The following is a 13,553-nucleotide window of genomic DNA, read 5'->3' on the forward strand; positions in this document are numbered from 1 at the left end:
TATTCTGTTCTAACAAGAACCACTTCCCTCTCAGCCAGCTCGAAGCGTTCAGCCAAGCCTGTGACAGACATCAGCTGCCAGAGAATCATTAACAGGGAAAACCATTCTCTGTCATTATCTAGATTTCAGGGGGAAACGCCACGGCCTGCACGAGAGCCGCTTTGGCTGAAGAATGGATGAGGTGTGTGTGTGGATCTGTCTGTGTCTGTTATGCCTCAATGCCAGGTTTAATTGGCATGCATATGATTCGCCGTGCGAGTGACAGTGCCAGGGCAGTATAACGCTGGAATGACAAACCGGTGTGCCAGCCTGAGCATAGATCGAAGTGAGGGGGTGAGCGAAAGAGCGAAGGAGAATGAAAGAATAAATAGTCGCGAAAAACCAAGGCTTCTCTCTTGCCTTGTGCTCGGCTCCTTTATTGAGTGGCTTAATGCGTGGTGGCTGGGGGTCTCATTGATTGAGTTCTCAGCAGCTGTATTATATAAAGGCCATATGGGAAGCAGGGGATATCTGACAAACTCTAGACTTTTCCCGCAGTATGTTTCGCTTTCATTTGACTGGTCGTGGATCGCCTGCTGCGGCGAATGATTTTTTCGCTCTGTGAAACGCCTTCAAATCATTCGATCCATGTAGTGATAAATTATTTTTGTCCGCTTGGGTTGTGAACATGACATTTAATATTGTAGGCTACTAATTTAGTCTTTTATGTCATTTGGGATAGAATGTGATCGGGAGAAGTGTTGCGAGCCAGTTTTTAACTCGCTTCTCATGTATAAGCAACACGGCTAAATGTTTCAGCTCATGTGCACATCATCTTGTCAGTCCTAACAGCTGACATTTTAATCTAAACCAATTTAAATGACACTTTCATAGAGTGAAGGGATGACAAAATAGGCATCGTCATTATGGGAATTACAACCTGTGAATCAATAAAAATCCTTTAGGGAACCAGCCAAAATCTAATCGCTGAAATCTATACATCCTTTAGTTTACGAGGCACAATCTGTGATGACTGAAGTCTATTCAACCTTTAAGTTACCAGCTTAAATCTGAAATCTGTATGTGACACTGGACAACAAAACCAGTCATACTGTATTGAGATGTATCCATCATCTGAAAGGGTAATAAATAAGCTTTTCATTGATGCATAGTTTATTAGGAGATGACACTATCTGGTCGAGTTACAGCTATTTAAATCTCTGGAATCTGGGGGTGCTGCAAAATCAAAATATTGAGAAAATCGCATTTGAAGTTGTTAATCAGAGGCGCAGGTCACTGCTAAGACAGGAGAGGTTTGTTTTAACGCTCTCTATTGACTTTCCGGTGTTTTGACGTTGTGGTTAGTGGATGAACCAAAAAACTAAAATTCTAAGCTTCACATAGATATCAAACTTGAGTGGGTAATTCTCAAATAGCGGGCAGCAGCGAGTGAAGTTATAGGCGGGTTTCTGGCCATTTTTGTTTGCAATTTTGCTGCATCCACTCACAAGAATAAAGTTTTGATATATTTGTGGTAGGAAATTTGCACGTAGTATCCCAATGATGCATAAGAGAAAATCGATCATTTTGGCCCATACAATGCTTTGTTGGCTTTTGTCACAAATATTCCTGTGCAGCTTTAGACTGGTTTTGTGGTTCAGGGTCACATTTGTTTTGATTTAAGCAGAATGATATTGTTGATGTGAACGTATTGTGTGTGGGGAGTGTATTTTTATTTGTTGACTTTGTTTAAAACGATTCAGTCTCTTAATGCTTTGATGTTAAGAGATATAAAGAGAGATTCAGGTTCATATTTTGAATGTGGTGTGTGTGTGTAGTAAGAAGTCAAATGTCATGTGTCACAGTGTGTGAATGTTGCATTTCAAGAAGTCACTGCATGTCTTTTGTGTCCAAAAGGGTGAATTTTTGAGTGTCTTCTCATTAAAGACCATCGTTTTTCCACACAGTCAAACCCTGTCATGGTTGGAAAAAAACTTTCAAATATAAGGTTTGCATATTAGCATAATTGGGAAGAGAATCGTGTTGTATTTATTGCCCCAAGCTTTTCTGCTTCCTTAATTATGTGTCAGTTTCCTTCCTGCTATGGGAACAGTTTTAAACAAATGTATCCACTTGCAAATGTTAAAGTGATTCCACTACAAAGAAAAAAGTATTTATCTGTATCATGTGACATTTCAGTTTGACCACAACAACCTGTTTGAGACTAAAGTATATTAACATGGTATAGGATGGAAAAGTCTTAAGTGTCAACTGTTTATTAAATGCCATACTGTAGCTTTATTTATACTGTAGCTTTTTTCAGCAACTGGGAGGAAGCTTTTCGGTTTTTGCACATTTGTTTAGAAAATGTTTTTGCACTAAAGCGTTGAATTTTAACATTTAAGCATCTTTTCTGCAGTTAATGCCCATGCCAGTCGTGTACCATACAGTCCTATACACGTTCATGTATTCATTTCATTAAATATATTAGGCCCAGTATGTGTTAATGTTAATACCACTAACTAATGTTAGTGTTAGTCAATACTAAACAACAGTGTGTGTGGACAAGAAAAACAAGACATTTAAAATATTCAGTCATTCCCTCACTTTGATTTAACAACTCTGAATACATTGTTGCAGCACATGAAATGTCTTTTGCATGCTGCATATTATTTTACTAGTAAACAAGTATGCACGCTCCTTTTCTGCATCTATCTGACAGCTGGGCTGAATTCAACATCTAGTCATCTCTGGCATAACGTGGGATCACTAGGACATCTCTTCACAGTGTGAATTTAAATCGTGAAAGGTTCTTCTGCAGTTCTTCCGTCCAGACTCAGCTTGCTATAACTGGAGGCTCTTTTTAAAGGTTCACAGTTGTCCAGAAGGCAGAAACGCTTGGATGTTGAGTGCATGTGTGTTTGTGTGGGTGTTCTCGGAGCTGTAAGTGTATGAGTACGTGGGTGTGCGCTATTGCTGTTTATCAATAAGCGACTGGCGGTTTAGCAGCAGAAAGCGAGCCCTTGTGTTTTCACCCGTTTTCCCCCTCTCTGAGTTAATTGAATTCGTCTCCGAATGGCTCTGGATAGGGCAACAGTGTTCTCTGGGACAGTTTGGTGCTGTAAGCGGAGTGTTTAGCATGGGTGCGTTTGCTAGGTCTTGAGCTGCTAGCGTGGCATGGATATTTAATGGGCTGTTTAATTATGAAGGGAAGCAGGCTGCTACATGAGCCGGTCTCTTATTGTGACCTTTGAAGAGTGCCGGAGAGAGAAAGAGTTTGGGAAACTCCTTTAGAGGCAGATTCTTCCCCGCCAGGTTGGATGTTATGTAAGCGTGTGTTCAGTAGGCCCTTTGAAGAGAGAAGTTCAGAAATGCCAGACTTTCTATATACATGAAAATCATAAAGAAACATAACAACTATCCTTATTTGTAAACCAGATGTGGTTCTTTTTTGGACTGCTGTTGTTGATTTGTTGATTTTGTATTATTTTTAGGACATTGCTTGTGCACTAATGCTATGCAAAATAGACATTTAAGAAATGGATCTGATGCACACTCTAAAAAATGCTTGGGTTTGGTTTTAAACAATGCTGGGTTGTTTTATTTGGTAAAATAAGAATATTTTCTAGGTTTATTTTACACAGTGCGCAGGGTTGCAAATAACCCAGAATTATTTTTGAATGAATGCTTTAATCCAATGCAACACCGCATTCAAGGTCATCAATTAATTTAATCCCTGGGTATCAAACCCATGATTTTGGCCTGCCTTACTCTATGCTCTGCTATTTGATATTAGTATATTAATATTGTTTTTTCAATTTGTTTGTCTCAAATTGAACTTTAGTGCATGATCTCATGAAACCAAGCTTAAAATATTTCATATAGTTTTAAGATTTCAAATTTCAAAATATGTTTAGCATTATTGTTTTTTAATTGGGGTTCATTATGGCATTGTCACTTAAGGCCTTAAAGGTGCAGTGTGTAATTTTCAGGTGGATCTATTGACAGAAATGTAATCTAATATACATAACTATGTCTTCAGATGTATATAAAGACCTTACATAATAAAGTGTTATGTTTTTATTACCTTAGAAGGAGCTATTTTTATCTACATACACCGCAGGTCCCCTTACATGGAATTCGCAATGTTTCCACAGTAGCCCAAAACAGACAAACTGCTCTAATGAGTGCTGTAGTAGAGTAGGCGGGGCAAGACCGTGGTTCGAGTCCGGTGAGTAATTGTGAATAAGCGCCAGCTGTGCGCACACCGGCCTCGAATCACGTAGGAGATGGGAGCATATAAAAGGAACGAGCGACCGGACCGTCGAAGAGAGAGGACCGGGCCCGAACTTGTGTTATGTTTGTATTTGTATTTATATTATGTTTTGTTCGCCGGCGGTCGTCCGTGAGGGGCCGCCGGCTGTTATATTAATTTATTAAATGTTTAAAATGTCTTCCGGTTCCCGCCTCCTTCCTTCCATTTTATTGAGATGTGTTACAAGTGCATTTCATAAAAACATTATCTCCTTCAGCAAATAAGCAAAATTGTATTTGTCACAATGCATCACTCATGCTGAAATAACAAACTATTCCTGCAGGTAATAAAGAGCGTGGAAAGCTATTGTTCATGTTTGGTGTTACCCCCGCATTAGTCCCGTGTCAGCCACCATAGTGCTTGGAAAGGGTGGAGTAAGCTGTTGGTTACAATTCGCAACCTCACCCCTAGATGCTGCTAAATTTCATACACTGGACCTTTGAGTCTATACTTGCCCAAATGTTCTGCTCTGATCACAGGTGGTACTTGACCTAAAAAGTTGGAGTTTGCCTGGATAAAAGGATTAAAGCAACGATAAAAAGAGCAAACGTTGCTTAACCACGCTACAGTCCTCTTCCAAATCTGTCTCCTCCTTCTCCATTCTCTCTTTTTACTGGACTAATTCTGGTGTGTGGGTGACAGTGGCTGTTCAGTCTTAGAAGTTTGGCTGTTGTGTTTTGGCCGCAGTTGCTGTCGACTTTTGCGGAGTCCTGTGAGATTACTGTAGATGTGAGAGACTTCTTATGTAATATCCAGCGAGAAATGGCTATAATTGCTTGAATCTGATGGGGATTAGAGATATTCACTTTTTCGAGATGCGCAGCTGAAATACAGCCGGAAACCTTCAGCGTACAGTGTGACCTGCAGCAGTGGATATTGCACTTACGATGACCTCAATATGTCACAGCGCATAGGTGTTGATGTCATTTGTGATGTGTACAGAAGGACATTGTCCATATAGTCAGCTCAATACATGTCTGTATATACTGTAGGTCTGAAAACGATTTCCTGCTGGATTGTATGACAAGGTTTAGGAGTAACACTGCTGTCATAGGCCTTAGCACATTGACCTCACAACTCTGCATTTTTAATTCAGTGAGTGCCTTCTAGTCATCTTAAAAGTACGTTTAAGCATTTGGCTAATTCTTTTATTAAAAGCGACTTTAACCGTGCATTCAAGGTATATATTTTTATCAATATTTTTATATTATCATCTCTTTAAAATGGTTGATTTTTTTATAAAAATGTCATTTTTTTGCCAGTTAGTTCAGATAAGGAGTCTTTAACTGTTGGATGCAGTATTCCAGGCTGTGTTCTCTGCCTTTGTGGTTTGACAAACATGTATCATTCTTTTGTGTAGAGTACACTTGAAAAAATAACAGGATAAGTATGGTAGTGTGCCTTTTTAATCATGCATTTGTGCATTATTTCCTCATTTTCAGCAAAGTGTGAATATCGGTATTTTGATATGGCTTGAAACAGTACATTGAAAACATTTACAGGGACCAGTGCCATTCTGTAATATGCATATGGCCTTATTTCTAAAATCCTGAGGCTAATTCATATGAATTCCTATAATGTCAATCATATGAAAATATTTAATTATTAGAAAATACAATACTGAAGCACCTCCCCTTACCTAACCCTAAACTCACTGGCACGAATGCAAGTTGTACTAAAATGTACACATGAAATCTTACAAATTCATTAAAATTTGCCATGTTGTAAAATAGTTATGAATACCTGTGATATTTTTTTAAGATCCCATGGCTGAGCTCAGGGCATGATGTGTTATGAAACAAAACCAATGTCAGAACAGATACATGCCTCCTAAGTGCCCTGTGCTCTGGTTCTTAACGTCTCTCTCTCTTTCCTTCCTCTAGTCTGTTGCTTTGTGGTGCACAAGCGCTGCCATGAGTTTGTCACCTTCTCCTGCCCCGGAGCAGATAAGGGTCCTGCATCAGACGTGAGTAATGAAATCTCATCCTCTCTCATTCTGTGTCTCTGTCTTTCTAACCCCTCGTTTCCGTTTCTCCAGCCTTCTTTCTGTTTCTATCTTTCCTTGTCAATCTGTCTATCTCCCCTCTGTAAGAAAGAGAAAAGAGGTTGGGGTACTTGTCGTCCTCGCGTAAATCTAATCAGATGTACTGTCACTGAGGAAGTGTGTGGGACAGCTGGAGCCACGATAACCCTCTGCTTTTCCAGAATTTTGATGAGAGTTTGGGCCGTGCTGTTTGAGTCGGCCCCGGAGTCGTTTACAAGCATTTAAACCAGCAAATAACACAGTTCATACTGGCGACAAATACATAGGCAGTGAGTTCTGGGAGGGGATTTCATGATAATTCTGTTTACAGCTATGAATTTGATAAACTCTGTTGTTATTCTTTTGAAGTATTATTCCGTTACACTTAACTTGCAGTTACTCTGTGATACACATTGAAGTGGTTTTGAAGATGTATTAGAAAGAGAGAGAAAACCAACATCTTTAAAAATGATAATAATAGAGAAATGTGCTACTTGCTTCAGGCAGAACTCTGTTCCACTGAGATATTCAAAGATCAGAATACGTTCAGTGCGTGTGGTGAAAACGAACAACGTTTACTAGTCTAATGACAGCTCGCTCATTACAGGAAATGGAGTGATGGTGAATGGGGTAGTTACTGGAAATGGCTCTACTCTTTTGAATCTGTGTAATTATGAACAATACATTTCTGCTCCCTCTCTTGGTCGGTTTTTGATTCTTTGTCTGTGTAAACCACATTATTGGGCCACGTGACTTTGAAAAGTAATGTGTTGCATTATCATATTGACACTACCCCCTAATAGCACTTACTAATGATCTTGTATTGGAAAGTATAAAGCACTTTTCTTTCGGATGAGAATATAACAGAAAATCAATACTTGATACAACGTACATTCAAAGATTATATGCCTGTATAGACATCACACCACTGGCAGTATAGATGCTTTTTGTTGTTACTTTGTTAACTTCTATTTGCTATTAAATGAAAATGTGTTTTGCTAATATTCAAAGTGATAGTTCAGCCAAAAATGAAAATTTTGTTATCATTTATTCACCCTCTTGTTATTTCAAACCTGCTTGAGTTTCTTTCTTCCGCAGAACACAAAGTTGATTAGTTGTTTTTCAAAATATCTTCTTTTATGTTTTGCAGAAGTAAGAAAGCAATACAGGTTTGAAATGAATAGTGGGTGAGTAATGATGACAGAATTTTCAATTTTGGGTGAACTATGACTTTAAAATAATTGATGTTATGGTGTACCGCAGTAAACCCATTAAAAGGATGTTTTGTGTCCTTAAGTCTTCAATCATAAGACACCGACAGCTTTGCTCTTGAGACTAGATATCATATTTTTCACCTACTTCTCTGTATACTCTTCTGTACAGTCTTTAAACATGATAGCACAGACGCCTGACAGCCCTGCCATTGACCTCTGCTCTGTCAATTATCCCTTCCACTCTCAGAAGAGTCTACGGTTGGATACCTTAATATTTACACAGCACTCCCAGAAGAGCTTCTCTGGTGCGACTGACACGCACTACACGGGTTTCAGTGTTGGTCTGGTGTCATTAGCACATTTCCACACCTCACAGATCTGGCCCTGCCCCAGGTATTCTCTGAAACACTTATCTGTTCTCTCATTCATGGAGATAAAGCGCACCCTTTCATCTTCCTCCAGAGCCACGGAGCTCAGTTTCATGGCTTATTCTGTTTTCAGGCTTTTTATTCTCCGTAGGACTGGAAGAGCCGCAAAATCCTCCTGCGCTCTGGACTAGTAAACCAGCAGTGTTATCAATTTGATGAAGCCTTGGCCTTGTGACATTGTAATTCGTTTTCCTTGCGAAGATCTACTAGTTAGTCTCAGAAGAACCATTAAAAGAGGATTGCAGGTATAAATATAGTCAATGTCAAAGACAGGCAAGCAAGACAGACACTGAGATGTTATCGAAAGGGCTCGTTTTAGGCTTCAATTATAGAAGTGGGCTAATTAGACATTCATCAAGGGATTTCTGTACCGGTAGACTCATTAAACTCACATTCACATCCACATCCTTATATCACATCTTCTATAGCACTTTAAAGAGATACTTTGGAAAAAAACTGTTATTTACTCACTCTTAAAGTGTAACATAAGAACACCTTCAGACTTTCAAACCTCAGTTTACCATGAATTTGCGCTTAAGATGCTTTACAGGAGGACATTTGCACCTTGGTCAGAGCAGTATCAATGCGATGAAGGTGTTGACATGCCTTCATATTGCAATTAAAACCGGAAAAAGCCACATATCTTACTTCCATTATGCTTACTGCGATTATATAATGCTTAATTGCATTATTTAGATCAAATTATTGCGTTTACGTGGAGTTAAGTGTAATAGCAATATTGCCAGAATCCTATTATAATCACATTATGAGGGTGCATGTAAACGTAGTCCGTGTCTATGTGCATATTTTCCTCAACGTCCAATTCTCCTTCTCATGTTGCGTTTTCTATTAAAGAAACTTGTCAAATCCCGGCAGTTGGCCTTAATCACTTCAACAAGCATCAGTGTCTTGAGCACATTTGACCAAGGACATTTAGAACCCACTGCTTTCTTTGGTAATCAAAAATATATAATTTTCCTCTCCCTTCTTATGTTGTAAAGATTAATTCACTACCTTAATAAACTATCAAAACAAGTAAAATATCTGCTTTACTTCAGTGTGCACCAGCAATTATCAGGAGTAAAAGACCTTTGCAGTTTATCTAATCAGCCTTGTCAGTTGTCACATTTTAAGAAATGGTGCAGATATAGCCACACAGCTCGATTGGAATTGGCTAAAATAGAGTACCTCAGAGATGATGTATTTTTGTAGACCAAGCTGGAAGTTAGCGACACAATGGTTCTCTCGACCGAATGCTACATTTTGTCTATGTTGCCGTCAAAAGGCAAAGCACAGTAACTGCACATTCGGTCAAAATTGAGTTAAGGTCTACAACGGGCTTTCTGATATCTGCTCTATCTTGTGACAAAGTCTCCTGGTTCAATCTTATCCCGTTTCTGAGACAAGAGAGTTAAAATTGCAGTAACAACAAAATCCCAGCTAATACAAAGGCAAACCGCAGTAAGTGAAGTTACTGCGTTCTGGTTTTGTTTTCCCGGCTTTGAAACTGCAGATTTTATGGCTATGTTGGTAGCCGTAACCCTCACATAGAACCTACATGCCAACCAGCTAGCTTAGCATGCCACAATCCCACGGTAAAATGATGGTGGAAATATCCAAAGATGTGTACGGAAGATCGCAAAATATTAACTCCTAGTAAGGTAAATGTAAAGTAAAGAAAATTTACTTACATAGGCGATGAGTCTGAATTTTCTGTGTTTGCGATCCACAGTTTGAAAAACAAGTTAGATTTAGTTAGAACAAATTTACTAGATCACATGATTGAGAAAGAATAAGTCCGCCTTAATTGCCAACTCAATAAAACTATGGATGCAACCGCTTTAGTTGTGTAGGGTCATCCAAAGGCAGAGTAAAGTATCTGCATTTTGGTGGTCAAAGTTCACATCAGTGGTCATGGTTTTTATCTATAAAAAAACCTTCCTAATAAGGCATTGCATAAATGCATTACCACTATTCTACCCTCAACACGTTTGAGTGGCTGGTGTAAAAACTTTAAAGGCATTTTTCTCAGTTTCAATGTTTGCGTAGTTACTGCACTTTGCATTTGTAGTGCAGTATGAAGATAATCTTTACAAATTAACACAACATTTGTCACTTTTGAAGCCTAAATACTATCGTCATAAGTAAAAAGCTAACATGAGGCTATAAACAGACCATACTACAGTAGCTCGACACAACTTAGCCACCACCAAGACTTTTTCAAACTTTGTAAAAAAATATATTTCTGGTAAATAATTACTCCGTAAAAGAATCCTCATCCATGTTTTTGAGATTTGTGCCCATGTTGCATTAGTTGGAAGATTTATATGCGTGATGACGTCTTACGTCTAACAAAGGAAGTAGTGATTTTTAGCAACATGTTTTCAACAGGCGTATTAAAGATAAACAAAAGGTTATACCTGATGTATTTTATTTTATAGATTAAAACATAGAACTATTTTGAGGTTTTGTTAACCACAGATCTTATTTCAGGCAATATAAAAAACAACATAGACTTTTAAGTGATGGAACCTGAAGTGCTAAAATGCTAACTCTGCGGTTCTCTGTAGTAAGTAAGCTCTGTAGACAAGCCAGTTGTTTCTGGTGCTGTTGTTTGCAGCGCTTGTTAGCAGCATTGGCACATGTGGCCCACTCTCCTTTGACTGCAGGCTTTTGTCAAATACTGACAAGGATGTAAAAATAGGACAAAATATATTTTTAAGGCAAAGTGTGTCCAATCTTCTTACAGTGCTGTGTAGTTTTCCAGGAAGGTTCTTCCAACCATCTTGGAAATGTTATACTGGTTATATGAATTTTTGTCTCTGTTCTCTGTTTCTTTATGCAATTCCAGATGAATTCATGTAGTGACTGGATGATGGTGTGATCAAATCTCTGTGGGGGCCATACGTCTGTAGTAGCACTTAATAATTTACATTTACATTGAGTCATTAAGGAGACGCTTTTATTCAAAGCGACTTACAGAGAGTTCAGGAGCGATACGCGATGTCGTACAGTAGCAAGCAATAATACAAATTTACTAGTGTCAACAAAAGCTATTGAGAAAGAGAGAGGGTTAGTGTTTTTCTTTCCCATTTGTCTCAAGTATTCACAGAAGAGAATAATAAAATGATATTATTTGGGTAGTTGACGAATACGCTGTAAAACACCATTTCTGAAGACAAAATACACATTTTTACTAAAATGTGACAGTGCGAGAATTGTGAAAAAAAATATCTTAATAACATATACAAATAGCATGAGAGAGAGATGTATTCATCAATAGACATTAGATTTTCCTGAAGTGTAATGTATTTAGTATGAAATTGTGAAATATTCTTTTTTCACCTCGACTTAAAAATAAAATAAAAATAAGACAAAATTTGCTGTCATCCTTTCAAAACTGCTGAAAATTATAATATTTGAAGATGAGTGATGACTACAACTCCCCTACTGAAATACCCAAAATATTCTGTATTTCTTTCACAATACCTCTGTTCTTCTGAGATGGCAAACACTTTGTACAGTCTTGGCCAGATATTTTTTTGTTTTATGTATCAAAATATATTCTCAGTCTTAACAGAGCACTTCCCACTCTCTTGAGTTCAAGTACCCTTGTAAAATTGGCCTTCCTTAATGCTTTCTGTTATCCATTGTATAGTATGAGTTGAAGCCCTGACATGAGTCGTGTGTCACCTGTTTGCTTTTTCCAGTCGCTGGCTCTGCTCATTGATAAAGTAGCTTGTTACTGACAAGTCTACACTATATGAGGATAATATGTGTTAAAGGGGACATATGGCTCGAATACATGTTTTTTTTGATGTGTTATATGTTGACCATGCACATATTAGACACGTAAAAGGGCAAAAATTAAAGTGTAGGAACAGAAGATGCATTCTATATAAAAGCGAATGCTCACCCAGACCTGCCTGAAACACCTCAAATCTAGGTTAGTTGGTCATATGAAGACCGCCCAAATGTATTCGCAAGTAGGAGGGCGTACCATCAGTACAATTGCTTTGGAACCTGATGTTTCAAATATGGTAAGAGGCGTCACATTTCGTCACACGCTTGCAGTATTCGAACACTCATAGCACACCTTGATTTTAGAGCGAAGAGCTTTGTAAAAAAAATTCAGAGAGGCGGGGCAAAGAGGAGAGACAAACATGCACGTTATGTGGAAATACAGCATTTTTTTACTTTAAATCATGTAGACACATTGCATTACATCCAAAACAAATGATAATATTCATTTAAGCCGTGTCATACGACCCCTTAAAGATATTATGAGATAAAAACAAATTTGTGGTTATTTACACCAGAGGACATTGTCACACCAAAGGACAGAAATGGTAGTTATTACATTAAATGAGAAAGTGAGAGGTATTACACTTGTTTTAAAAATGTTTTAAAAATTTATGGATGTACATTAATAGACAATACATCACAATCTAAGGTAAAAAGGAAGAAAAAATTTAAAATTGGTTCCCCCAGAAAACATTTTCTATTTCGGTCATTCAGTCAATCAGTATGTTACTGAAAGCTTTCTAGTGTCTCCCTACTGCACAGCACAGCTAATATTCATACTATATTCATTTTGATCTGACTATATTTTCTATAAGGAATCCTTTTGATTCTATTTTCTTTCTGTGTAATTCTCTTATGATCTCCTCCCTTCTGTGTGAATCATTGTTAATTTACTCTCTATAGATTCGAGTGCTCTCTCTTCCACTCATTTTCTCTCTCAATTCTTTCAGTCTTAAAAACAAAGAAGTACCACATTTGATTTATTTTCATGACACTAACAACAATTCATTTTCTGCAAAAACATCTTAAGAATTGAAGTTAATGTAACTATTACATTTGAGAACACCACAAATTATCCAAAATGAATAAGAAATTAATTAAACAATTATTATTAAATCGTTTAAAATGCTTCTTAAAGAGACCTTGTCCTCTTGTGTGACAGTACAGTTTTACCAGTGGACATTATCTGTCACACCAGTCGACATTATCCATCACAATAGTGGTCATTTTTGAGCCGCTTGTCTCAGCTAATGACCTTGTTGTTTCTAGCTAACCTGTCAACAAGGGTTAGCAAAAATAATTAGCATAATTTTCCATGATTATGTAGTATTACGTAGTATTTAAAACATATTTAACAAATAAATGTATTGACATATTAAAAAAATGATACATATATAATTTTGGTGCGTCACACCAAAGGACAATATACCTTAACACTTTTATAGTGGTTCCAAAAAAGTGAAATATTTGAACTTACAAAACATGTCATGTGCTTCACAGGGGATGCAGTAACATGATCATGAATGGGGTCTTTTTAGCAAACTAATGTTGTTCGTGGATTTGCCCGATTTAAAATCAGGATCTGGTTTTCAGTGATAAAGTGCGCCAAGTTCCTACACTTTTAGAAATATATGGAGGAAAAAACGATGGCCATTTACTAAAACAAACACTTGTAAAATTATGCCTGATGTATTTATGAACATTTTGATGCTTTTTTATTTATAAAAGTTTGTATTTGCTGAACGAAGCTTGAAACAATCGCAATTTTAGGACAAATTTGAGATTTGGCT

General features: G+C 37.6%; 1 protein-coding gene across 2 annotated transcripts in view; it reads left to right on the forward strand.

The window, feature by feature from the left end:
- Positions 1 to 13,553, forward strand: part of prkcbb (protein kinase C, beta b) — a 97,783-nt gene that overhangs the window by 14,879 nt on the left and 69,351 nt on the right. For both annotated transcript variants that reach the window (XM_056752044.1, XM_056752043.1), the window contains exon 3: positions 6,178 to 6,260. In XM_056752044.1, the coding sequence (XP_056608022.1) occupies positions 6,178 to 6,260 (83 nt within the window). The remainder of the gene's footprint in view (positions 1 to 6,177; positions 6,261 to 13,553) is intronic.

This window comes from Triplophysa dalaica, chromosome 7 (assembly GCF_015846415.1).
Source record: "Triplophysa dalaica isolate WHDGS20190420 chromosome 7, ASM1584641v1, whole genome shotgun sequence".
Taxonomy (NCBI): Eukaryota; Metazoa; Chordata; class Actinopteri; order Cypriniformes; family Nemacheilidae; genus Triplophysa; species Triplophysa dalaica.